The sequence below is a fragment of the Siphateles boraxobius genome, unplaced genomic scaffold (genome assembly GCF_051911475.1).
Source record: "Siphateles boraxobius isolate OS27281-9 unplaced genomic scaffold, OSU_SipBor_1 1, whole genome shotgun sequence".
Lineage (NCBI taxonomy): Eukaryota > Metazoa > Chordata > Actinopteri > Cypriniformes > Leuciscidae > Siphateles > Siphateles boraxobius.
Window position 1 is genome coordinate 19,854,056 of NW_027508699.1, and position 27,771 is coordinate 19,881,826.

The window sequence follows — 27,771 nt, forward strand, 5'->3', positions numbered from 1 at the left end:
TTTCACACATTTGCTTTTATAGCATGATTTAAACTATTATTTCTGAAGGCTGTGTGATCACCATTGGATGAAAATAGGCTACAGATTTTATGAACAGTCTGGACACTATTATTATTTGCATATCATTTATAGCTCCTATTAACATGAACCCACAAATCTCATTTTCAGAGCAAATAACTGTTTATAGGAAGACAACAGGAAGAATGATTATGTGAGGGTGTGAATTTCCAGGTTGCATGACTGCTGCACTGAAAGAGGAACTTTAAGGCTTTTTGCAAAAAGAAACCCCAAACGGCAGCTTGACCATTTCTGCCAGCTGCTGCGACACAGACATAGGATATAAAGTTTCACCTACACAATATGGTAAGGTTATTTCTATTATGAAAGAAAAATTTGAGTTACATTAGTACAGGGTTAATTTGATTGATTTCAGTGTACATAACCACTTAAAATATATCACTTTCTCTTGTTGTGAAATACATTGATGTGGATGTTTTCTGCTTCTGTTTTGCTGTCATTTTAGATAGGCCCTATAATAACATAAGTTTTTTTTTTTCATCTTTTTTAGACCATGAATTTAAATACCACTAGCTACCCTGAAAGTATTTCTACAAATGAGTCTGTCAAGAGCTCGTTACATGGACTTGCGGTTGGTTTGCCTATATTATTTGTGGCTCTGCTTCTGGCGGGGATAGCAGCGCTACTCTGGTTTCGACACAGAAAATCAGTTGATATTGAGCCATCTAATAAACTTAAGAGCCAAGAAAAGAGCCACGATGGTCATTCCGGAGAGTACAGTAAATATCCCGGAGAGCTTCAACCTGCTCCGCAGAGCCCAATCTATGAGAACTTTCAGAGTGGACAGTCCAATCTCCACGAATTTCAGAGGAGTGATGTTCTATGCGAGGACACACACAGGTAAAGTACAAAAGTCAAATTTGTATGCGTGTGGAAGACACTGTTGTAATGTAGATCAACAGAAATTGGGTGATGAGAAGGCTCCGATTAGTCTTTGAAGTAGTAATGGAATTTCCTGCTAAGTTCTATTTGCTGTCTGTTTTGCAAGATCACAGTGACATCATGAATGTGTGGCAATAGTGGTAATAACAGTCATCGAGAGTAACATTAAAGGAGTTTTTATTTTGCCATAATATTTATTGGATTATATGTTGGTGCAAATCTTGCAATTCACCTTGTTATAATGTATTTTAATGCTTTATTTGATGGTTTCATTGAGTTTTCAAGAACTGAATTTGACTTTTGCCCCCATTTAGAGCCCATCAAGCATACCTGCAGTGTGATCCGCATGATGATGCAATCTACAGCAATGATCCTGCCCTCTTCCGTCCAGATCAGGCAGAAATCTCAGAGGATATTTACATCATGCCAGATGCTTGAAAGTCTGAAGTGTTTTGCTGTCCAATATTAATCCTTAAGTAAAATAATTTGTGTTGGCATGATGTGAAACAATAACATCCTTATTTTCGGATGGTAAAATTAAGGGCAAAACATTCTGCCCAAGAAATAGACTTGACCTGAGCAATGCAAATGGCTTCATAAACAATACATGAGCCAGCCTAGTTTAGTGACTCAACTCAGTGAGACAGCAAAACATAATCATGACCTCATTGATCACACTTTAACAGGTGTCTCTGCCGATTGCAAACAACCCGTGCTGAAAAGACCAGCTCTGACCAGAGTAAATGTTCCATGCTGGTACAGACTAGTTTTTTCTGGTTTGGTGGACCAACATAGCTAAGTTGTTCCAGTTGAGATGCTGGTCCATATGCTGGACTTTTCAGCAAGGGGCTTTTCACATGTGCCTCTATCATGTTTTTAATGTTTAAAAATGTTTGGTTCCTGAATTTTTTACTACTACTGTTAAAAATTTTGGGGTCATTCAGATTTTTTTCCCCCAAAGAATTCCATACTTTTATTTAGCAAGGATGCCTTAAATTGGTCAAAAGTGCCAGTAAAGACATTTATAATTGTACAAAATATTTCTATTTCAAATATATGCTGTTTTTTTTACTTTAAATTCATCAAAGAATCTGAATAAAAAGTATCATGGTTTCCACAAAAATTTTAAGCAGCATATTTGATTTCTAAAGGATCATGTGGCACCGTCTGGAGCAATGACTGATAAAAATTTTGTGAATAAATTATATTTTAGAATATATTTTATTTTAAAATATATTTTAAGAGACTTTAAAAGAGAAAATCTTGCAGAACCTGATCTTTTGAATGGTATGTGCAGTGCATGTCACATGCCTCATATTTCATAAGATTTATGCTTACGTCTATACAATACTTCATTTTTCAAACTTTCTTATCAATTAGGTGACAGTAATAACCATTCATCTTGACTGTGCCTTATGATTTTTTTTTATGTCACTGTGACTCACTGAAATCTACTCTCTTAGCGATTAGTAACAAATTAGCTGAGAGTGTCTTTTCCACTTCCACAACTAAATGAAACAAGTGGAACATTAGACAAGTAGGCGGTTAGTGGCACTAAGAAGCCGTCAGAATGTCACAATCAGAGACGAACAATTCAGTCTTTGCCCTTTAGTCTTGGTGTTGTTCATACACATCTCTCTGAAAAAGTGTAAGACAGTTACTGCATATCCTGTTGGCAAGTCACTGTTTCCGGATATATTTCTCAGACTCCGATCTCAGATGAGATTGTTGTAACTTTTAATTAACCTACAGTCAGTTAATGGCCATTGATCAGAGTTTAAACATTACATTGGAGCAGTCCCACTAAACTGCATTCTTTATGGTATAGCTTTAGGACTAGGAAACAGGGCTCAATCACTGTCTAGCACTATATTTTATCTATATTTTTTGATCGTGAACATCCATTTTTATGCCTTGCAAACCTAAATATTTGGTTTGTGAAGTGTGCTTGTCAACTTTTTAGTGAGATAAGATTATCTAACCCGCTGACAGATAAGGTTTTGAGGAAATTGTAAGAATTACTTGGTCATTGGTGAATGGTCTTGGTAGCTTTAGTAAGAATGGGTTGGGAAGTAAAAACTATCGTCAGTGTCATGTACAGTGTGCCATAATTTTCCAATAAAAGGGTTTATGAAATCTCTGAGTTTTCTGTAATTTCCAGCTATTATTGAAAAATGTCTTTGTAAAGAAAACGTACCATATGTATCACACTGGCCACTTTATTAGGTACATCTAGTACCTTATGCTTTCAGAACTGCCTTAATTCATAGATTAAAAAATGTGATTAAAACATTTCTCAGAGATTTTGCTCCATATTGACATGATAGCCTCACACGATTGCTGCAGATTTCCCGGCTGCTCATCCATGATTCTAATTTCCTGTTCCACCACATCCCAAAGGTGCTATATTGGATTGAGATCTGATGACTGTGGAGACCCTTTGTGAACTCACTGTCATGTTCAAGAAACCAGTTTGAGATCATTTGAGCTTTGTGATATGGCGCGTTATCCTGCTTGAAGCTATCAGAAAGGTATACTGTGGTAAGGGATGGACATGGTCAGCAATAATCAGGTAGGTTGCGGAGTTCAAACAAGGCTCAATTGGTACAAAAGGGCCCAAAGTGAAAATATCCCCAACACCATTACCACCAGCAGCAGTGGATCCATGCTTTCATGTTGTTTACATCAAATTCTAACCCTACCATGAATGTCGCAGCAAAAATCAAAACTCATCAGACTATGAAACAGTTTTGTCCAATTCTGTCCACAGTTCTTACAAGAGCTGACAGGAGTGGCACCTGGTGTGGTCTTCTGCTGAGCCCATCTGCTTCAAGGTTCGACGTGTTGTTCGTAAAAAGTGGTTATTTGAGTTACTGTTGCCTTTCTATCAGCTCGAACCAGTCTGGTCATTCTCCTCTGAGACTCATCAGAGGTCTGGTTTCAGGTATAATTCTTTCAAAGTGATGATGCGTAATGTTATTTAGTGTGATAAATCTGTATGTCATTTGTTTTGCTACTGTATACTGTCCACCAGGGCATCCACTCTGGCATCAACAACCACAAACCGGCCTAGCACTGTATATCTTCTCTTTTTCGGACCATTGTCTATAAACGCTGAGATGGTTGTGCGTGAAAATCCCATTTTTTGAAATACTCAGACCAGCCGTCTGGCATCAACAACCGTACCTTGTTCAAAGTCCCTTAAATCACATTTCTTCACAATTCTAATGCTCAGTTTGAACTTCAGCAGATTGTCTTGACCGTGTCTGCTTTAATGCAATGAGTTGCTGCCATGTTATTGGCTGATTAGATTTTTGCGTTAACGAGTAGTTTAACAGGTGTGCAGAATATATATATTAATTTACATGTTAATTTACATTCATTTACAAAAAAATTGCATATTGTGATAAAGTTCATTATTTTCCATAATGTAATGATAAAAATTAAACTTTCATGTATTTTAGATTCATTGCACACCAACTGAAATATTTCAGGTCTTTTATTGTTTTAATACTGATGATTTTGGCATACAGCTCATGAAAACCCAAAATTCCTATCTCCAAAAATTAGCATATTTCATCCAACCAATAAAAGAAGTGTTTTTAATACAAAGAAAGTCAACCTTCAAATAATTATGTTCAGTTATGCACTCAATACTTGGTCGGGAATCCTTTTGCAGAAATGACTGCTTCAATGCGGCGTGACATGGAGGCAATCAGCCTGTGGCACTGCTGAGGTGTTATGGAGGCCCAGGATGCTTCGATAGCGGCCTTAAGCTCATCCAGAGTGTTGGGTCTTGCGTCTCTCAACTTTCTCTTCACAATATCCCACAGATTCTCTATGGGGTTCAGGTCAGGAGAGTTGGCAGGCCAATTGAGCACAGTAATACCATGGTCAGTAAACCATTTACCAGTGGTTTTGGCACTGTGAGCAGGTGTCAGGTCGTGCTGAAAAATGAAATCTTCATCTCCATAAAGCTTTTCAGCAGATGGAAGCATGAAGTGCTCCAAAATCTCCTGATAGCTAGCTGCATTGACCCTGCCCTTGATAAAACACAGTGGACCAACACCAGCAGCTGACATGGCACCCCAGACCATCAGTGACTGTGGGTACTTGACACTGGACTTCAGGCATTTTGGCATTTCCTTCTCCCCAGTCTTCCTCCAGACTCTGGCACCTTGATTTCCGAATGACATGCAAAATTTGCTTTCATCCGAAAAAAGTACTTTGGACCACTGAGCAACAGTCCAGTGCTGCTTCTCTGTAGCCCAGGTCAGGCGCTTCTGCCGCTGTTTCTGGTTCGAAAGTGGCTTGACCTGGGGAATGCGGCACCTGTAGCCCATTTCCTGCACACGCCTGTGCACGGTGGCTCTGGATGTTTCTACTCCAGACTCAGTCCACTGCTTCCGCAGGTCCCCCAAGGTCTGGAATCGGTCCTTCTCCACAATCTTCCTCAGGGTCCGGTCACCTCTTCTCGTTGTGCAGCGTTTTTTGCCACACTTTTTCCTTCCCACAGACTTCCCACTGAGGTAACCTTGATACAGCACTCTGGGAACAGCCTATTTGTTCAGAAATTTCTTTCTGTGTCTTACCCTCTTGCTTGAGGGTGTCAATGATGGCCTTCTGGACAGCAGTCAGGTCGGCAGTCTTACCCATGATTGCGGTTTTGAGTAATGAAACAGGCTGGGAGTTTTTAAAAGCCTCAGGAATCTTTTGCAGGTGTTTAGAGTTAATTAGTTGATTCAGATGATTAGGTTAATAGCTCGTTTAGAGACCCTTTTCATGATATACTAATTTTTTGAGATAGGAATTTTGGGTTTTCATGAGCTGTATGCCAAAATCATCAGTATTAAAACAATAAAAGACCTGAAATATTTCAGTTGGTGTGCAATGAATCTAAAATATATTAAAGATTAATTTTTATCATTACATTATGGAAAATAATGAACTTTATCACAATATGCTAATTTTTTGAGAAGGACCTATTAAATAAGATTTTTTTAAACATAAGCAAATAGCCTATATTACAATCCTGGCAGCAAAACCTTTGTTTAATGACTTTCTAGGGGCTTTCAGTAGTCACAGACTTTTGACACACATCTTATCCAAACTATGTTTCCAGGTTATTGGCACAGATAGATATGCTAAGGTGAATTTCCTTACTAGAGTTCTACTGTAACTCAAGCAATTTCTTGTTTATTTCCCCCCATTGTTTTATCCAAACACTAAAACAGTTTTATTGATGTATGAGCCGGTACTTTCTCTTTTTTAAGCAAATAGTGATAGTAATAAGTTCAAGGACATCAGTTTGTTTATTGCTTTATGCTTGATTGTGTGATGATTACAAATTATTATTGTTATCATTATCAATGAAATGATTACATTGTGTCAAAACAATACATCAGTTAATGTATCTCAAAAATATTTACAGTCAGCAAAATCATGCAGAGTCAATAGGCAACTAATTTTTTATGGACTATCGTGACATTATTATGTAAATACTGAGTCACAAACGAACTCATGCCTCCACTGTGCTTGCTTAAGAGAGCATTCACTCTCTGGTCAAGGCCAATGAAGCATATTTATGGCATGACCTCACCTTGAAAATTATCTATTACTGAGCGGATATTGTAAAATGTTGAGTGTAATTTAAAAGTTTACACTTTAAGTAGAACATTTTGTAAATTCATTTTATAGTTCATTGTTATATGATCTGAGTGAGTCGTACACGAATGATTCATTCTGATGATATATTTTCCGAAATTAAAAGCATGAAGAGTTGACTTCAATTTGGATTGAAAGCTTTTTAATAACATCCAGAGTTTTCATAGCAGTTCAAACTTGACTTGGTTTCACAAAAAAATATTTGAGGATGTTTATCTTATATTCAGAGAGGATGTTGAATCATCTTTATTGAAATTTAGTGAACATCCATACTGAAAATAGATAATTTCCTTAAAGTAATACAACTACTTTATTTACATTCAATACAGAAGGTTTCTTGATTCATTCGCAACACAGTAACAAAATAAAATAGACGCTACAAAACTTTTCAAATAAATTACAATAAATAACTTGATATTCCAGTATGTTAATCATGTTGAAATACAGTACCCATTTAACATGTCAGTGTATGCAGGAAAGCAGGCATCTGGTTTCAGAAGAATCCAAACTATAATAAACCAGAGGAATGTAACCAAAGGTGTGTGAGGACATTTATTTGTATTTCTTCGGCTAGATATTTTGTCTCCTATTCATCTTGAGACTATAATGTTCAGTTAATAATCAGTCTCCTTTAAAAACATGCCAATGTTGCTTATGCACAGTGACATTTACTAACTATCAAATCGTTGAAAGGCGTGAGTTTCAGCTTTCCACGACTGTCATAGTGCATGAGAACCATTGGCTCATAGACAGCTGGTACGCAGCAAGGCCCGGGAGTTATTCCTTTGGACATAAGATGCAGACGAGACTTAACCTGAGTATGCATACTGGCAGGTTTATAATTATGCGGACAGGAACCATCACAGTAGTGCATGGTATAGCCCGAAGGAGCGATAACCCAGTCTGACCAGCCGATCTCTTTGAAGGAAACATTTAATGACTTTCGCCTGCAGTGACCTTCATCCTCAACAGTTTCCTCCTTAGTAGAGACAGCTCTCCTGCTTCTCCTCACTGCTTGGTCAAGCTGTAAAATAAGCCGAGGCGTGGATTGTGTACCCACTTCTTGTTTTTTGAGAAGGCAAATTTCAACAACTAAAAGCTCAGCACTTGTGTCCTTAAGCCACTTCTCAACTGCAACTGTTAAATCCAACGTGACATCCCGAGAGCTCAAGTCCCTCGTGTGAAATACAGTCTCTTTATGAAAACCAGGTGGTTTATGCATTCTAACCACAATGTCTTTTGATAGCCATGGCTGGCCGGGTGAAATTTTGTACATGTGCGGTCTCTTAATTTGCAGCCTTGCATGTTTAAGGTTGACTCCGGTTTTGATGCGTGAGTTCTTGTGGAAAGCAGCTCTGAACCACTGCTGCTTTGAATCCATGCTTGAATTCAGAGGCTGCACTGTTAGGAAAATAATAAAGAAAAACTGAAATTAGACACTGCAAAACAAATGTGTATATGCAAATATATACCAAATATATAAATAATATGTTTTAATCTTTAATCCACTTGAGTAAAGTGAAAACATACATTCAATTTAAAACAAATATACATATGTGTAAATATGTTTCGTGTGTGTATGTATATATTGATAGACACCACCACACACACACATAACCAATATTGACTTTACAACATTCAGTTCAGAGGAAAAAAGCTTTAAAAGTGAGAAATTAGACAATGCACACTACATACACATTTTTTTTATCCATTTGAGTCGAATGAATATACACATACTATCTTTAAACCATATATATATATATATATATATATATATATGTGTGTGTGTGTGTGTGTGTGTGTATTTTTAAACAAATTTACTCATACTTTCAAATTACACAATTAAACGTTTTTATTTTACATAATTATAATAAAAACGTACCTGTCGTGGGAAAGAGCACCGTAGAGGCTCTTCTTGCAGGCTGAAGCTCCTGCCCTTCACTGGAATTCCCTTTAAGCAACTGTCCAATTCTCCTATACTGACGATACATCCTGACCAAGTCCTGGTGAGATGCTCTTCCACCAGGCCTGGGTGGTCCGTCCATCCCAAGGTACTCCAGAATAATGGTTTTCAGAGCCTCAAGCTGCAGGCCCATGAACATTTCCCCATGCTCCCGTTGAGCTGTAGACTCTCTCAGGCAAGAGCTAAAAATAACAGCCCCAACAGAAAGGAGAAAGCACTGTGCTACCGAGTTCTGCATGGCAAGTTCTTTTTGTTTGTGCCGTCTTTGTGTTGGTCAGTGCAATGAATGACATTCCAGGCATGTTTTCATTTATACAGGTACAGGCCACGCCTCGCCAGAGAGGATTGCTCATCTACACCCACAATGAAACTACACGTAAAGTAGTCATTCCCTAGGCAATGACATCATGTCAGTAGGATTTTAGAATAATACTGTCACCCCAAAGTAAAATTCGTCTTGGACTTGGGACTTGCTGCAAACAATACTGGATAATATGTACACAAATATAAAAATCTATAATGAGGCAAAATAAGACAAGAATAGTTGGAGAGTATTTTTTAATAAAATTAATTTCTGTGCTATATGCTTCTTCATTATGTAATTCTACATTTTAACAGATCTGAATTATGTGTGCAGTATATTAAAAATGATCTTAAGTCCACACACAGTCTGCATCAAATTCATAATAACAAAGGATAATCTATAATTATGGGACCACCAAGATATGTGTGGTCTTGCCTAAACTTGCTTTTGTCTTTATAAATAAACGACTTTCATATGATCATTTCAAAAAAGAAATTCCTCTGTTTTCAGATAGGACACTTTTCTGTTTACATGTGGAACGATAGATGGCAGTACAACAAAACTCACATGGTAGTGAAATAAAGCAAGGCAGATCTAAACAAACCTAAAAAAAAAATAGGTTGAATAATTTGCATAAACGGCTAAGCTTAGGCAACTCCTCACGTGTTGTGTGTGTGTGTCACATGCTCAGATGACTCTCCTAAGGTAAAAGTGTGTGAAAGGTTCTTAGGTATGTTTCAAACAAACATTGTGGTGTGTGTCAGAATGCCAAGAGCACCACATTAAGTAATGGAGCATTTGGAGCCAAACAAAACGACAACTGTATTTAAAAAACGAAGGAAGGTTGTCATACACATTCAATACACACCCACAATGAACTCTTAAGAACACAGTATATTACACCAGACAAATTGACAAATATATATAAAATATATATATATACTGTATATTTTTTACACGCCACTGTTGGTGTTAAAATCTGTTGCCACTCCAAAAGGTTAAAGGGCACGTTTGAGTGTTTAGGACCTGCCTCTTTGTCAAGTTCATCCAGTTAATTTAAACTAAAATACAAAAATACACACTAATAATGAATTCCATAATTCCATAAGAGATCTCTCCACATTTAGATGACAGATAAACAAGCCTTTCTGTAATTTTTGATAATACATGTCAGTGAGGCTATACTATGATGACATTTTACAGCAGAATTGCATCATAAGACCCACATAGGGCAGTTGTGTGTTCACAATAGTAAGGGTTAATGGGTCATTCTAGCAATGGTTCAATTCAAAAAGTAGTAAAATGTTTGTCTTCTCCTGTGGTTTATACATTAAATGAGATATGAGGAGATAAAAATGTTTCTATCGTCGAAGATGATTGACAATTCGCATACAGTAAGGATTGGCTGTATGGTTTTATTCTGGCCAAGAACTTCCTGCCCATCCATGCAGCCTAGCATGGATAAGAGCAGCAGAACAGGGGTAAACAGAACCAAACCCACATAAATGTATTGCGGATATTATTAATGTTCAATGATTTATGTATAACACGATTCAAGAAAATGAGTCTGATTTGAAGAGGAATATCAGAAGGCCAAGTCCTGACTGGACGAGAGGAGGAGCTGGGGATGGAGGAGGGCAATTAGCTCCTGTGCAACGAGATAAAGCTGCTGATAATACTGAATGGATTTTATGTATAGGGATGCTGTGATGGGCATAGTATTCCTATAGGTAGACATGGATCAGCTGAGAGTCAGCTGAGAGTCAGCTGATGCAAGCTTGACTGATGTGACCTGCCAGAACTAAGTTTAAAAGCAAGTTCAAAAATCTCCAAGATGATCAGAAAAGAGCATCACCCAATTTTTGGTGTCAGACATAAGCTTCCTGACGATGAATATAGATAAATGACTCCCTCTAGTGGTTACTATGGAAAATAACAGAATCTGAAAACAGGGGAGGCTAGTGGCATTGATTTTTTTTTTAAATAGAAAACTGTTACATATTTTTAGAGACAGGATGGCATGGTTTAAAAGACAATATCAATATATTAGACAATATACATTATAGAATATCATATATAAGTCAAAACGGAAAGACAATGGAAGTTAAATGTAAAAAAAAGCACTGAAGGTTAATAAAGAAAATGGAAATTAAAAACCAACAACAACTGAATCACAGCACAGTCAGAGCTCCACTCTAAATTCTGTCACAACAAATATAATCAACTAGTATCTACTGAAAACCAAAACTGACATAAACATAAACAATTTCATGAATTGGGAAGGAAGCAGGGAAAAGTTCAGCCTTAAAAGCTGGATATAACATAATCATTGTCGTGCTCAAACAACAACTCTAACAAGCACAACGATCCTGCCTTTGTTCCACGAACACAGTGCATCAGGCGCACACAGTAATAGGAAAGGACAAAAAGCAGTGAACTGTAAAGGCCACACTCCCTTTGATTTACCACAGCAAGTTATGCACAGAAAATAAATACATAAATAAATGTGCAAAAAAAGACTATAGGAAACTATCATGGTTCATTTAAAAAAAGCACACAAAATGTGCACTCAAGCATTTGGATATTAAAAACAACCAAGTATTCACATTGTAAGATAATTTAAAAACAATTTCAAGATTGTGTTCTATGCATAAAAGGAGAGCAGACAGGGACAAAGAGTGACTCATGCAGTGTTGTGATGTTTTTCAATCAATGTTCCATTGTTACATCAAAGCATCATGGTGCCACTTGGAGACAGACAATAATCAGTCAAGAGACAATATCCCACATGACTGACAGTGCCAGGCTACCTGCCCAAATTATTCCAGTATGGTTCTGAAATTTTCAATATCGGAAATTTTCTACGGCAAACAGCTGAATTTTTCATAAATCAAAGGTCTTTCACTTTTAGCGAAAGACAAAGAATCAAATACAACAAATACTTACATGACAGAGGGGGTCATGCATAAGTATCTTGGGTCAGTAGCTTTCTCTCAAAGCTAAACATTTACAACAGAAATTGCATTGCAAAATTGATATGCAGCTGCAGCCTACCATGTAGCCTTAAATGTTTTAGTCCAGCATATATCAACTGTGAACCTTAAGGATACCAGATATAAACATTTCAGAATGACCTCTATCATGGATCTTCAGAACTTCTAAGCTAAAGTTACCCTAAAAAAATCAACCAGTTAACAGCCATGCTAATTACTCCGATATTATTCATTTGACGCAACAGTACTTAAGTTAGTCAAATAGCTTCATATTAGTTAGCTACATTTTGGTTAAGGTTTTTCTTTAAATTAACTACACCGTCTACATAGCAGCCTAGATTAATATGAAAGACAGCACTTCGAGAAGCTACTCAGCACAACAACAACCTGATTCATGTCGCTACCGCCGTAATTGTACAGATTCGTGTTTTGATTGGTTCCTAGCAGACTCTCTCATCCTCTAGTCAGGTGACAGTGTGCTCGCTGTTTCAGGGATGGACTGGGTGACTAGAGAGAGATATCATGAGTAAAATACATTTATCACTACGGAATGGGTTAAATTAACCATAGGAAACCTACACAACATATTCATAATGGATGAGCCAAATATACTGAGGCGGCGTGGTCTTCAGGTAAGAGTGCATTAGTGATCCAGACAGTAACTTAGTAACGTTAGACTTTTATTTTTATAGAATATATGAGGATATAGGCAGTATCTCTATTTAACAACACAAATCCAGTGGTGTATCAGTATCAATATGTTTTATTATATTTTTGTAAAGTGAACGGTGCATCGTATTTGCAACTACTTATTTATTGCACACGTTTAGCATCCGTTTGTTTGTAACGTTACACATTGAACAGAATCTCATAGTGTTTGAAATGGGTTGATTTGACGTGGCCAGTGTTGGAAATAAACGGTTTTTGGATTACATACTTGGTAAATATGCAACATTAATGGAATAATATGTATTTATAATCGCGACATTGAAAAAAAACAGCTGTTGATTTTATGCACGTTTCGGTTTTTACAAAACCAGTCAGCAGTTGCCATGGTGATTACTGCATTTGTTATGCTTCGAACTGTTTATTATGGAAAGACCTGACTTGTGCAAGACCCTCCCAATTAAATAATGTGCATAATAATCTGTCTAAATAGATTTTTTTTAAAGGTGTGTTCTGCTATATTTGCCTGAAAACCTGAACGACAGTAAAAATGAGACGGGGGAGTGAAAGAAAATATATTTTGTTTCAAAGTCTGTAACAGTTTTTTAAGCTATGATGTTCTGTCACATGTCAGGTCTAACCTGTTAGCCTACTCTGAAGTAAACGTAAATTTCTATCTCGCTGTTCCATCATTTACAACTGCATGCACATAGATGTGCAAAACAGAACATAGTGACACTAAGGTTATATGTTTTGACAGATGACGCGGCAATGGAATTATGTTTTATTTTCGAAGAAGACATCTAACATTTGTAATATACTAATAAAGTACTTATTATACGGGGCTGTTCAATGTTTGAATCTGATTTAAGAATGTACTAAGGTGTGCAATTGTTTTCAGGGAAACGCAGGGCTAAAGTAGTTCTAGGCAGGTTTTGACCGCATTACAGTTCCATATCAAATGATTTCAGTTATTTCAAAGATCCTTACAGCCTACACCAGCAAAAGAACCAAAACCCACAACGACACTGACCAAGCAATTAAATATTGTAAACAATAGGATAAAAACGACAAATTAGTCCCATGTTTTTGCAAAATAATTACGTTCTACTATGCATTTATTATGGAAAAGCATATACTCTCTTTCTCCCACTCAAACGCACACACATACAGTATCATCTCTCTCTCTCTCTCTCTCTCTCTCTCTCTCTCTCTCTCTCTCTCTCTCTCTCTCTCTCTCTCTAATAATTGCATTAATAACTGCATTAGTCTGCTATCAGTGGCTCAAGCCTCCGTTACTAGCTCTAAAATTACGTTTGTAATTAGCAACAGAGGCTTGGGATGAGATGAAAAATAATGCACACCCGGCAACTATTCTCCACTTGGCCGCATTACCATGTGCATTATTTTTCTAATAAACGGCCTGGAGAAAGAGAAGCTTATTTCTTAGTTAATAAAAAGTGTAAACATCGTTGGGGAAAGGCACAAAACTATTGGAGAATAAACAAGACAAACTTTGTTATTGGTCAATCACAAGACACTCATTCAAAGCGACAAAGTACACTACAATGACAGTCCCATTGGACACGACAGCCCAGTAAAACAATAAATGAGCTGACACAAACATCTCCCACTTCTGAGGACTGACAAATTTATATCCACAATCAGAAGTGTATATAGTTGTCCATAAGGCTAATGTATTTATTAATGGTATAGTCATTCACACAAATGATTTTATGGAAATGATTTTTGCATCATTTGTAATGGAGCTGAAGAAGAAAGCAAGGGACTGGCTCCACATAAGCACTTGAGCTTTTTAGAGAAACTTTTGTACAATGCATAAACAGAACTCTTTTATGAATTTAGGATAATAAACTCCAACCTTGCAACTAATGAAGTATTGATTTGGCCTCATACATCCTGATTATCTTCAGATGTCCATCCAAATATTCAGTGGCATTGAGCCTACTGACAGTGATTCTCCAGCCAAAAAGGGACAATGAGACATTGAGTAGCTTCAGTTTTTAGATTTTGCCTTGAACTTGGCTATTACCAATGACTTTTCTGAGATCATAGCATCATCTTATTACAATAATTATGATTTAAGCATTAAATCAAGAGTCAGTGACAATACTAAAAACACATAATTGCTCTATTTCTTTTGTAATTTGTGAATGCATCCCTCTATAAGACAAATCTTGAATCTCCCTCAGTGCTGAGCTCTAAGTGGACTGGAGAATTTGTTTCTGGTGTAAAAGTTGCGCTAAGAATTAAAGAAGGCAATGTCACAAAGATCAGTGGTTTAATGTTTAAAATTCATTATATGACTATAGTTGTGTATGATCATATTTGATATTTTTGAAATCCAAGGCTCTGATGCTTTGCTAAAAAAAAAGAAGAAAAAAGGGGGGCAGGCCATTGGTGTATGCAACATTGTAATATGTATGTTGTACATGACCTATAGGCTATAACACAATATTTCTTTCTTTCCAGAAAGAACTAAGCCTTCCACGCAGAGGAAATATGTGAGTATAGTCTTCTTACTCTAATATAAAATGCTGTCACTGTCATAGCTTTCAGTGACGTTTTTGGACATTTCTAGTAGCCTAATATAAAGAAAACCTCCAAAAAGTCTGCATTGAAAATGAAAATAAATGGAGAGCAAATGAAATTCCCATTTTTTTGTCTAACTAGTCATATATGATATCATAATTCAAAAAAATATATCAATCCTCCTGTTACATTTTTAGTATCTATATTGTATTTTACAAAAACAAAAATGTGTAGTGAAAATATATGAGCAGTGAGGTCCAATGATGTGGTTCTAAGCATTGTTATTATTATTACAGAAACAACTGGAAATGAGTTAATTATATATCTGTCTGCAACATCTTAAAGATGCACTCATTTTTTATTTTATTTCCTATGTATTAGATAGCCTAGTTATTTACTATTTAATTAAATGTGTATTAACATCAATAGAGTTATAAGAAGAAATTGCATCATTGGCATGAATTAATTTACAACCTCGTGACGCTCATATGAATATTAGTCTTAAAGCCATGTCAGAGGAGGGAGTTTCTGAAAGTTTGGGAGTGTTTTCATTTCTATATCGTCAACAACATTAGTAGCCTACACGGGTTTACTAGTATGTGTGGACACTCTATGCATGTAAAGTGAAAGAAGGCGGGTTCAGATGCGTGGCGCGGTGACGTTCAAACCCCACCATGACCCCTTCTTTCAGTCAGAGTCAGACTCTATGACAACTTCCTCCACTCCGCACACCCGCATTTCAGAATCAGAATCAGAATCAGAATCAGAAAGAGCTTTATTGCCAAGTGTGCTTGTACACACAAGGAATTTGTTTTGGTACTGAGGCTTCCAGTGGACATATACAAATACAACATTAAACATAATACTACAAATTATAAGAATAAAAAATAAAAATATAAATATATGAGAATAAAACTATCACAGTTGGGTTTAGTCAGAATAGACATTTTCAGATTTACAGATTATGAACCTATTTACAGTGTTTTGAATATTATAAATAAATAAATCTACATATAAGTATCACCTGAGTTGTGGGATATTGCACTAAACAGTGGGAGTATTGCACTTACAGGCATATGCCTTGGGAGGAGTGTTAACTGTTCAATATTTCTTTTATTGTTTCCCTAAACTTGCAATCGCTATAGTTGTGTTGCTATACCTTTAAACCAGCGAGCAGTATACGTTTCGCAGTGACAGGGCTTGAGTATAACCAGACGATGGCATTTTCCAAACCCATGTGGCATTGTGTCACTTGTGAGAAAATAACGCGATGATTATGGCATCGTCGCTGCTGTTCCCAAGGCGCTTTCTGTGACTGTCTACTCCCCCGCAATGCATGCAATGGATTCTGTGTCGACATGAAGTTCGTCTGGGAATGATATTAGACCTCACTGCGTTTACTCGTCGCAATGCTGCGGTGCGGTGTATCATCGATGAAGATTTGATAACTGTGAGCAGAACGAAGACGAATACACCGATATCATGTCTGATCGGAATTACTGGACGGTGTGTCCGAGTTATAAAAGTCAGTTCGTTTCAGGAGGCTTAGTCAAACGACCCAAAAGGTAACGACGAATTTAAGCATATTACTGTATATTTCCATTGCGATTATTTACTAATCGACAAGGTTGGTCCGCGAAACTTGGTCTAACTTGAACAAATTCCACAAGCGCTACCACGAGCAATGTGCTTGATAATATAGATCGAGAAATAATTACTACAATGGTAGAAAAGATATGCATTAACACTCTCGATCTCGTTGTGGACAGCATATACTGTTTTTCCACCCAGACCGTTTTTGTTTCCGATAGTAAACGTGGCCATGTAGCTACGGCTGAGCGTCTGTTGCTCATTGTCCTGTTGGCGGTGGATGGTCATATTCTGTTTTCTAGTCTTCAAATACACTTTAACCGTCTGTATGTTGGGTCTGTGATGACTGTGTCATTGTTATGTCGGTTTGACGCCTTTGTCAACAAAGTATAGTTAGTGTACGCAATAGTAGGCTAACGTTATAATCTGTCGTCAAAAGTTATAAAAGCGCAGCGGGCAATTAAGGCGGTTTTTAATGTTTATTTTTAATTATTATTATTAGTCTTAAGCATTATATGAAACGTTTTGTGAGGATAAAGTGTAAGAAGCATGTTAAAAATGTGTATCTGGTGAACTGCAACATTTTAGGTGCAAATAAAGTTTTACACATTAAAAAATAAACAGTGCTTTAATGTCTCATTAAACTGATACAACTGAATACTCCAGTCATTTCAGTCTTGTAGATAAGTGTTTTATGATGTTTACATGGGTCGCCTTCTCATGGGTGCTGCCATTTTGAGGTCACATGACCAGCCTTGTTATTCTTTTGAGTGGGTAACGTTAACTACTAGAGATGCACCGATGTATCGGTTGCTGATATTTATCGGCCTATTTTTGATCAACTTAAAGGGTTAGTTCCCCCAAAAATGAAAATTCTGTCAGTATTTACTCACCCTCATGTTGTTCCAACCCCGTAAGACCTTCGTTCATCTTCGGAACACGAATTAAGATATTTTTGATGAAATCTGAGAGCTGGATCACTCCTCCATACTCCTCCATAGGCTTCTTGAGGGATGAACTTGCAGGCCCTGAAAAGTTATTACAGACATTGTTAAAATAGTCCAAGTGACTACAGTGGCTCAATCTTAAGTTTACCAAACAACGAGAATACTTTTTGTGTGCAAAAAACCTAAATAACGACTTTATTTCAACTATTCATGTCCTTTTCTGTGGGCCTCGAGTCAGTTCACTAGTGTAAAAGCGTAGAGCTTCTGTTGTTGTACGTCACACGCATCACACACATGACCAGCGTCGGCCAATAGTGAGCCTACGTGTGACGTAGCTCTACGCTATTACACTAAGTTAACTGACTAGAGGCCAACAGAGAAGGAAATGTATAGTTGAAAAAAAGTCGTTATTTTTGTTTGTTTTTGCGCACAAAAAGTATTCTTGTCGCTTGATAAACTTAAGATTGAGCCACTGTAGTCACTTGGACTATTTTAACAATGTCTTTAATAACTTTTCGAGGCCGGCAAGTTTCAATCCTTTTGAAGCCTATGGAGGAGTAATTCAGCTCTCAGATTTCATCAAAAATATCTTAATTCGTGTTCCGAAGATGAGCGAAGGTCTTACGTGGTTGGAACAACATGAGGGTGAGTGAATACTGACAGAATTTTCATTTTTGGGTGAACTATCCCTTTAAAACCAGCGACATTTCAGCTATAGCACGAAAAAGGTAGATCGATGGTTTTGATTAATTAACTGCATGAAGGCACTGAGTTGAATGTCTGTTGTATAATTCAACTTTTTTCTCTGGGTAAAATAATTAAATTCTTGCCAAAACAAAACGAAACCTGTACAAAATATAACAGGGCTCAACAATACAGCCCGGTGCCAGCGTGAATGACGCTCGGGACAACTGACGGAACTGTCACTAGCTATGTTTCCATCACCCTGTTTTTATGCGCATTTTGAAGTATTGCATCAGAAAGGAGTGATGGAAACGGCAAAAAAACAAACAAACAAACAAAAAAAACTTAATTCGCAAAAAAGTTTTTACGGTCACTTGTTGTGGTTTTTGACTTGGGAGAAAAAGAGTTCATGCGAATAATGGGAGATTGAAACGCATTTGGCGAATAAATTCTGATTTAGCGAACATTAGGGGGTGTAACGATACACACAATGCTGATGGTTCGGTATGTACATCGGTTTTGACGTCACGGTTCGGTACACAAGGGGGGGAGAAAACTACTTTTATCTTATTGACCGTTAAAACAGTGATTGAGTGATTACACAAGATACGTTTCAGTAAGTTGTACTGTATTTTTCAACATACATTCAGATGTTCATTCATATTTATTAGGATGAGATGATCGTGTTCACTCATGTTGCTGCTTATACTGAGGCGCCTATATTGATCTGTCATGCCACATTATAGAGCATCAAAACGTCAAAAATCGTTACAACCCTAGCGAACATTAAACCCACGTTACTAATCGGCTGTTTTCACTGATGGTGTTTTATTTACTTTTGGTGTCTAGGTTACCAATACAACCATCATCCGCTCGAACAACTTAAACGAAGCGCAACTTATTATTTCATAACTAATTATTCATCTTTGTTATGTTGTATTATGTTGTCCTGTTGAATGTTGAATTGATCCTATCCTTGTTCAATGAAGATGATTTGATGATGCGGCAATAAACTAGCTAGTATGACCTTAATGTATGCGTTTTTGAACTTTGGTAATTTTAAACATGATCAAAACAGCAATCCATTTTAATGACAAAAGTTAAATTGGAATGGCCAAAAAAAATTATATGGGTGCATCCCTAGTAACAACTTGTAAAATCTGCTGTGCTGCAAAATGCCTCCATTCAACAAACAGTTATTAAACATTATATTATTAATTATAGAGGAATAAACATAAAACCTCATGCATCCAGGCCAATAGGTGGCACTGTAAATCCCAAAACCACTGGTACTATTGCACTGTTGGGACGAATAAAGCCTGTTTCTGCTTCTGCGTCGAATCGACGGCGTACCCCCGCAGACCCCTCTGCGTCGCCGCGAACCCCTCCGGCGTAGCTGGACGTGCACCTCCAAAAAATTGTAACTATGTGTCGAGGCGACGCAGACCACAAGGGCTGTGATTGGTCAGATGCACCGCGATGCAACTCAACCTGACGCAGAACCATAAAACGGCAATGACGCCGTAGGAGTGACGGCGTAGATACGCCGTCGAGTTGACGCAGAAGCATAATGAGGCCTTAAGAGTCAGCAGAACAAAACTTTTTTAGTTCACCTTTAAAATTAAAGCCTTTTTCAAAGGCAATTTATGTACTTGTAATTCAACCAATCTACATTTCTAATCAATTTACACAGGCCTGTTAACAGAAACCAAAAACACTCTGTGTTGATTTAGGTACACCAGGTACACCAAGGAAAGGTTTTAGTAAACCCAAGTCGTGTTCCATTATCAAGGACATTAACATTAACAGTGCATCCCTATAGATGGATTTAATAGGGGTTGTGATGAAAACAGAGTATTTTTGCCTTTAATAAGAACAAGACTTCTCTTTCCACAGTAACCGGAACAAGAGGAAGAGTCTGGCTCCCTCACCTACATTATCAAGACCGCTCTCACCCCTTCCTTTCCCAACTGGTAGCTATAATTACTTTGTTTTGCTTCTCTCCCAATTAAGATAATGATAGATGTGTGATTTACACTGTGCCTGATTATAAACACCAGGTAGTGTAACATGCTTGGACATCTAGCCCACTGTTTGAATATGCCAATGGCCAATGCCAGTACACTCTGTCAACAAAGCCTCTTTGAGGAGCGCCACTCAGTACACAACCACTTTGGCATCCAATGACAGTGTGAACCAACGATAATGTGTGTGTTGCTCATGGAATGTGCATTTTCTACAGGCAGCAGTCCGTTGGACAGTCCCAGAAATGTCTCCACCAGTCCTTCGGTCAATTTCCCATTCATACGGAGGTAAGAGCTGAGCAGAATGAGGCTGCACACTACAAACATGTCCAAATTTATACACATTATTCATTTATGTTATATCTTGTCTGCCCTTTCATAATGGTAGTATATAAAAGTATATATAGTATATAAAAGCAAGACATAATGTGGAAAAATGTCTAGCTGGCAAACAATAAGATTGAGCGTTCACTGCAGCTGCCCTTAAGGCTGTATCGGGGATGGGAAGCTTGGCATTTGTCACAGCAATTATAGTGAAGTCAGCATGTAGCCTCATTACTTTACACTGCCATGATTATGTACTGAGGCTCCATCCACTTTTATTAATGCTTGCTTAAAATGATGTGATCCTACCAGCCTCCTTGTACAGCTTAATGAAGATTGAATGAGTTGTTGTTGTTTTTTGTCCTTAATGTGCCCTAAAAGCATACATCTATTTGTAGATAAATTATATGACTGGATAGAGGATGTTCAAGATCTTAAAAGAAGTGAAATGTGCTCTAGTTTTGGTATTTTTGCTTTTGGAAACCAATACAATTTATTCAAAAAGGATGAATTAATTTGATCAAAAGTAACCGTAAAGACATTTATAATGTTACACACGATTTCTATTTAAAATAAAGGCTGTTTTATTTTATTTTTACTTTCTATTCATCAAAGAAAGAATCCTGAAAAAATGTATCACATTTTCTACAAAATATTAAGTAATTAAATGTTTCTTGAGCACCAAATCAGCATATTAGAATGACTTCTGAAGGATCATGTGACACTGAAGACTGGAGTATTGATGCTGAAAATTCAGCTTTGGCATCAGAGGAATAAATTACATTTTACAATAGAAAAAAGTTTTTTAAAATGGTAAATAATAGTATTTCACAATAGTATTATTCTTACTGCCTTGGTGAGCATAAGATTCTTCTTTCAAAAACATTAAAACTATCTTGCAACCCCAAAACAAAATGTTAATTTTCATGTATAAAGGTGTACACTGTCATTTGTTGATGGTTGAGGATACTCTTTTGTTGTGCAACTTTGATCCATATCAAATATCTGAATGGAGACTCCTTACCTGCATATAAAATTGTCTTTCTGTATCTCTACCTTATTTCAGACCGGACACACGAAGGTGGTCTGTGGCGTCTGTCTCGTCTGGTTATGGAACCAATCCACCCAGTTCTGCTGTTTCAGTGAGTGGGCCCCTCTCAGTTATTCTGAAAAAAACCCTCTTTGTTTTCCTTTTCTTTAGCCATCAATCCAGTTCATCCGAAGTGTTTTTCTGTATACGTTATAACTATGCACAGAGCAGATGTGTTTAACCTATGATATATGTTATCTATACACTATTTGTTTTTGCTTTTGAAGTGCAATGTATTGGCAGTAAAAGTGCAACCAGTTGGAAAAGAGACTAACAAGTACACAGCATGCTAGATTTTCTCATTAATATTGATGAACTTTACAGTGTTAAAGTATTCATGGTCCCCACTGCCACCTTAAAATATCAGGGAATGGAAAAATTGTAATTTCCAAGCTTTAAAAAAAAATCATGGAAAAGGCTGGAGAATTTTCTATAATGAATATACTTTTCCCTCATGCTCTAAAAGGTTTTTTGGCTAGATCAGGGGTTCTTAAACTTTTGGGGGCAGAAAATCTTCCAGGGACTTCACTCGTGTCCCAATATCCATGTAAAACAGCATCCTTCACATGCACAAAAATGTGTTTGGAATACCAGCCTACATATAGTACAACAGACAATTTAAATTGAGCCAATTAAATTATGACGATGAATAGACTATAGCCACACTTCCATTACTGATATGTGCAAAAATTTTGCGATATTTTCAAAATTTCGATAAAAACTATTGCGAAATGATGGCGTTTCCATTAATTGTTGTTATGTGACTAAAACATAATTTTTTCCTCTCGCGATAAGTCATCCCAAAAATGACTGCAATGGATGTTGATCCAAAATCCATTATTTTTAATGGAAGGATAAGTAGGAGTTTTATCCAAGCATTAATGGCAAGGAAAGCCCCCTTATAGGTGTTCTCCCTCATAGCTGCTTCAAGGTCTTGATAAATGGTTGCATTTCTTTGTTGTTTAGAATCCAGTATTCCTGTAATTGTTTTGTCTTTTTATAAGTTTAATGAAGACATTAAACATTTTGCTTTTGTAAAATGAACAAAACAAACAGGTTACACTTTCTTTTGTCTTTGTCTCCTTGAACTTCTTTCTGGAGCACGTCACAAAAATGAACCAAAACACTTGCGAAAACCTGTACAAAAACTATAAAAAACCTTTAAGTGTCTACATTGTGCTTATTTGATGCTAATTGCATTATATAATTCACTTTGGAATTTATGTCGCCCCACTTTTTTGGTCATAAAAAAATGTGACTTATAGTCCGGAAAATACGATGTAGCAAATGATTTTGCGCACCCCCTGGCTATTGGTTGAGAAACCCTGTGCTAGATATTGCTTTCTATAAAATTAATTGTTGAAATCATAGTAGTAATCGGTATATTTTATATCCTTTGTCCTTTTGGGTAATTCTCAGTATACAGTTCATATTGTAAATTAATTTGTAGATTTATTTTCAAGGAAATCATTTGAAAAATAGCCTCTTTCTCTGATTTGAATTTTTCTATGGCCATTCATGGCTCATGCGATGAGGTCAGCCTTGTTCAACAATGTCCTATTGAGCCAGTGTCAGTGAAGACTTTATTCAGAGGGAAGCTGTGAAGCTTCTCTGGTTTCCTCCTTCGAGCACTGGTCCTGTCATGTGTTCCTCTGCTCATTCTCCTGTCCCGAGATTTCAGTTTACGCTTAGTCTTGAATTACCGTCTGTACCACAGACAACTGCAAACCAGAGTGGAACGTGTCCTGTCCTATAGTTGCCTTGCATAATTGCACAGACTAATAAGCAGCTTTAGATTGTCAGATGCTCACTACTTGTGTTTCATGCAATCTGAGCATATGTGCCCCACCTTGCTATGCAGACTGTTGTGTATTCATTGCTCAACAACTGTTACATTTTTACACATCCAGGGCTCGACATTAACGCTTGTCTGGGACAAGTGGATTTTTAACAAAAAAATAACTAGGGAATCATTAAAATAAGAGAATGATTATGGTTTTATTATATTTATTGTAAGTTGTGATTGATAGTGGATAATAACTGTATTACTGACGGTAACAAGGTTGTGCTGTTGAGGCTCGCACAGCCTCTCAAGGAGAAATGGAAACCAATAAGTGCAGCACAACATACTGCAGATAAAAATGATGTGGAGTTCTATATTTTTAACATATGATACAGTTAAGCAACCTCACACGACAAGTGCTGTTTTCCTGACTACCATCACGATTGAAAATGTGACATTGATTTCATACGACAGTTCAATAAACAGTTAAAATGAAATCACTTATATTTTAGATGCGATATTCACTGTTTTTGTTGTATTTCAGCAGCGAAAATAGTTCCAAACAAAGATCACAGCAGAACCATCGCGCATCTCACAGCAACACTGAACCGTGTTTTCATTACTGATTGATTCAGCATTTTGAATGAATTGGTTGAGTCAAAGATTCAAAGACCCATTTATAAACGTCTTTCTCATTCTTGAATGAATCAGTCATTTGAATGAATCGTTTATGACCGCTTGACTCGCTCATTAAGATGATCTACTGGACATTATTCTTTCCAACGTTTCTTATTTGTATATTTAAAACAATCTCATAACATTATTTAATGCAGTTGTAATTTTTCAGTGTAAATTATTTAATTTGATAAGTCCTACAGTGTCTTATTATTCTAAATAGTTGAATTTATTGATGAAATTTAGGGATTTAAAATGAAGCATACATTTAATTAGATTAGAGTGATGTCCTTCAAAAGTGCAGATATTACAATAATATGCAGATTTAAATATATCAAAGCTGATTGAACACTGATGAGAATATTGCTTCAGAATAAATTATATTTACAAAACACACACAAAAAAATTCTGGACAAGCAACTTTTTTAAAGGACAAGCACATGAAAAGGCTTAATGTCGAGTCCTGACATCCATAATGTTAGGGTCACACAACAGGCACATGTAAATGTGATTTTTTTGTCTCTCTTTCTTCTGCACTAGTCTTCCTCCTCCTCTCAGGAGCTCCTGCACCAGCTGCCTTCTCAGCCCACCCCAGATGACCTCCATCGCCTCTTCAAGCATTTCAGGAGTTCAGAGAGTGTGACAGATGAGGATGGACAGCCCTCTCTTTTCCGTGCTCGCTCACGAAGTCTTAGGTCTCTGAGAGAAATTCAATATATAAATGAAATGTAACATTTTCATAGAGAGAAAGCAATTCCGTTAGCTGGTGACATATGTTTGCTTGCATATAAAATGTGAAATCCCATTTGTAACTTCTGAAACCAAATGAATAAGAATAAAGTATTAGTTTGGCTTGTATGGGCCAGGGCAGGGAAAAAGTTTGCAAACACCATATTTTAATTAGATAATCCTTAAAAATCTGCTTAGTGCAACAATCTATACTGTAGATTTGATGTTTAATACAATTATAATGATTTATTACTCTGGCAACATTGTCCTAAACTGTAAGAAATCAAAAAATATGACCCAACTAAAATTACACTACTATTTTAATGAATTTACTCACCTTCATGTACTTCCAAACTTGGAGGAACACAATTTTAAGTGAAATCTTGGAAGACATTTTTCATGTTCATTGCCATGTAATTATAATGAAGCTTTCAAGTTTCAAAAAAGGAGGCAAAAGCACCATAAAAGTGTTAACAAATTTTGTCTTTTGCTCACACGAAGTTATCATAAGGTCCCCGGAGACTTCAAATATACTGTACTGCAGTGTTATTTCAGTATTACTTTTTATAACTATTAAAGTATTTATTAATATTTTGAATTAGCTTTAATTTTTATATTTTCTGTTTTCATTTCAATTTTAGTTTTATCAGGGTTTTCCCGTTGTATTTAGCTTTTTTACATTTCAGTTTTAGTAATTTTTGTACTTCATCTTAAACTTATTTTAGTCAGTTATTGTCATTTAAGTTTTTTTAAGCTTAATGTTTTCATCTAATATTTATATAATATTTCAGTTTTATTTCCAATTACTGAAAATGATTTTTAATAGTTTTAGTTATCAATAACAACAGTAGTATGCAAGTCATACAGGGAACATTTATGATTCTTTTATGATGCTTTTGTATACATTTTTTAAGCTGAAAAACTTCCGTATTCAGTGTCTTTTCTCAGAAAAAAGCTTGTTCCACTTTAAGTCATACAGAGTTTGGAAGGAAATGAGGATGAGTAAATAACGACAGTATTTTAATTGTGAAGTAAACTACAGCTTTTATGTAATTTTTTTGTGCAAAATTGTTTTGTAGTCCTGGGCGGACATGTGGCTCCTTTGATAACGAGATTGTGATGATGAATCACGTCTACAAAGAACGGTTTCCAAAGGTAATTGAGCTCTGACATTAAAATTTTGTTGAAATCTCTTTATCATAGACGTGGACGCCACGTCATGTCATCACATGTTGTTTATTTTGTTTAAATTGTGGCTGTCGGAAAATTGAAGGCCTGGTTTGTCTAAACAAAACAAATGACAATTGTCACCTGCAATTTTATCACTCTTCCAGGCCACGGCTCAGATGGAGGGGCGTTTGCTGGCAGTGATTGCAGACTATTCCCCAGACAGCGCTCCCCCTCTTGCTGATGGAGTGCTGGGCTTCATTCAACACCAGCTGGTCGAGCTCGTCCGAGACTGTCTGGAGAAGTCCAGAAAGGGCCTTATCACATCCGGCTACTTTGTGGAACTTCAGGAAAAATTAGAAAATTTTCTACATGAGGTAGAAAACATGCCACATTTATTGTTATGTTGATATTTGTATCTGAAAAAAAAAAGTCGTTTGCATAGACCCATTGTTTACAATGTCACAAAAGACCAGAATTTCAGCACTCCATATTAGTATCAGTACTTGTAAAATTTCAAAATTCTTGAATACTTTTTGCTAAGTATTAATGTAAATAATTATATTAATAGTAATTATATTAAAACAATGCAGTACGCTACCGGTCATATCTTTGCATTTGGTAAGATTTTTTTTTAATTAATCTTTTTATTCCGCAAGGACACATTACATTGATTGAAACTGACAGTAAAGACATTTATAATGTTACAGAAGATTTCTATTTCAAATAAATGCTGTTCTATAGAACTTTCTATATATCAAAGATCCTGGCAAAAAAAAAAACCATTGAGCAAAAATATTAAGCATCTCAACTGTTTTCAGCACTGGTAATAATAAGTGTTTCTTGAGCAGCAAATCATCATATTAGAATGATTTCTGCAGGATCTTGTGACGCTGAAGAGTAATGATGCTGAAAATTCAGTTGTACCCTCTCAGGTATAGATGATATTTTACAATATATTCAACCCGTAAATTTAGATTGTAATAATATTTCACAATATTACGGTTTCATTGTATTTTTGATCAAATAAATGCAGCCTTACGAGACAACTTTTTAAAAAACATTAAAATGTATTACTTACCCCAAACTTGTGAACGGTTCCGTATGTCTCAATTGAGTTAAGATTGCTAAACAAGTATTTATTCAAGAACAGTACAACAAATGCTCTAAAAAAACGTAAACATAAGTAAACCTTCCCTGATGTTTTTATAGTATATATGGAAATAAAACCATATATAGAAATGGAAATTGGAAGGGGGGAGTATACAAAAGTAATAATTTTCAATAAAACTGCTAACATTATTGACAGTACTGAAATATATTAAATTCACAGTGATTTGATGGTGGTAAAGTTGGGCAGCATCCAAAGCATTTTTTAAGATTAATTGTGTTACAGCTACTGAAGTTGTCAATCCAAAAGAAATGAAAGTGTTTTTTACTTTAGTCAGTGTTGTTGTTTGATCAATATTAGCTACATACTGTAATATACGCATGTGTATTAGGCTGCTTGTAAACTGCAGGGCCTAATGCATAGATTTTGAGACTATTCAAATATATATATTTTTTTTATTAGCCCTGCCTGTTTACATTGCACTTCGGCCAAACTGACTGTACTTATGTTAAGACCTTACCAAGACTGGCTTTTTGACCATGAA

At 36.4% G+C, this 27,771-nt stretch overlaps 3 protein-coding genes across 5 annotated transcripts in view; 2 read left to right on the plus strand and 1 right to left on the minus strand.

Moving 5' to 3' along the window:
• The first annotated feature begins 168 nt into the window (after nucleotides 1–168).
• LOC143737420 (uncharacterized) lies at nucleotides 169–2,083 on the plus strand. Its single transcript, XM_077228901.1, has 3 exons — nucleotides 169–363; nucleotides 569–918; nucleotides 1,275–2,083. The coding sequence occupies exons 1-3, from the start codon at nucleotides 361–363 to the stop codon at nucleotides 1,396–1,398; spliced, it is 477 nt and encodes a 158-aa protein (XP_077085016.1). The 5' UTR covers nucleotides 169–360; the 3' UTR covers nucleotides 1,399–2,083.
• Nucleotides 2,084–6,749: 4,666 nt separating this feature from the next.
• On the minus strand, nucleotides 6,750–8,871 carry gdf15 (Growth differentiation factor-15). Its single transcript, XM_077229029.1, has 2 exons — nucleotides 8,507–8,871; nucleotides 6,750–8,025 (listed from the first exon to the last, which is right to left on the minus strand). Exons 1-2 carry the CDS (start codon nucleotides 8,823–8,825, stop codon nucleotides 7,277–7,279), a joined length of 1,068 nt encoding a protein of 355 aa, XP_077085144.1. The 5' UTR covers nucleotides 8,826–8,871; the 3' UTR covers nucleotides 6,750–7,276.
• A 3,376-nt stretch (nucleotides 8,872–12,247) lies between these two features.
• mast3a (microtubule associated serine/threonine kinase 3a) overlaps nucleotides 12,248–27,771 on the plus strand; it is a 35,940-nt gene continuing 20,416 nt past the window's right edge. Inside the window, exons 1-8 of one of the 3 annotated variants that reach the window (XM_077227805.1) lie at nucleotides 12,248–12,516; nucleotides 15,044–15,075; nucleotides 20,221–20,297; nucleotides 20,567–20,636; nucleotides 21,739–21,814; nucleotides 24,761–24,915; nucleotides 26,029–26,104; nucleotides 26,284–26,493. In XM_077227805.1, the coding sequence (XP_077083920.1) occupies nucleotides 12,478–12,516; nucleotides 15,044–15,075; nucleotides 20,221–20,297; nucleotides 20,567–20,636; nucleotides 21,739–21,814; nucleotides 24,761–24,915; nucleotides 26,029–26,104; nucleotides 26,284–26,493 (735 nt within the window). In that variant the 5' untranslated portion in view covers nucleotides 12,248–12,477. Of the gene's footprint in view, nucleotides 12,517–15,043; nucleotides 15,076–16,144; nucleotides 16,669–20,220; nucleotides 20,298–20,566; nucleotides 20,637–21,738; nucleotides 21,815–24,760; nucleotides 24,916–26,028; nucleotides 26,105–26,283; nucleotides 26,494–27,771 lie in introns of those variants that run through there. The other 2 variants (XM_077227787.1, XM_077227795.1) reach the window with 2 other exon arrangements.

Excerpts from the sequence above, each read along its gene's own strand:
- LOC143737420 (XM_077228901.1), top strand. Across the intron at positions 919-1,274 it reads CTATGCGAGGACACACACAG|AGCCCATCAAGCATACCTGC; the intron begins GTAAAGTACAAA and ends GCCCCCATTTAG.
- gdf15 (XM_077229029.1), bottom strand. The coding sequence starts at position 8,825 with ATGCAGAACTCGGTAGCACAGTGCTTTCTCCTTTCTGTTGGGGCTGTT. Across the intron at positions 8,026-8,506 it reads GGTGCTCTTTCCCACGACAG|TGCAGCCTCTGAATTCAAGC; the intron begins GTACGTTTTTAT and ends TTTTCCTAACAG.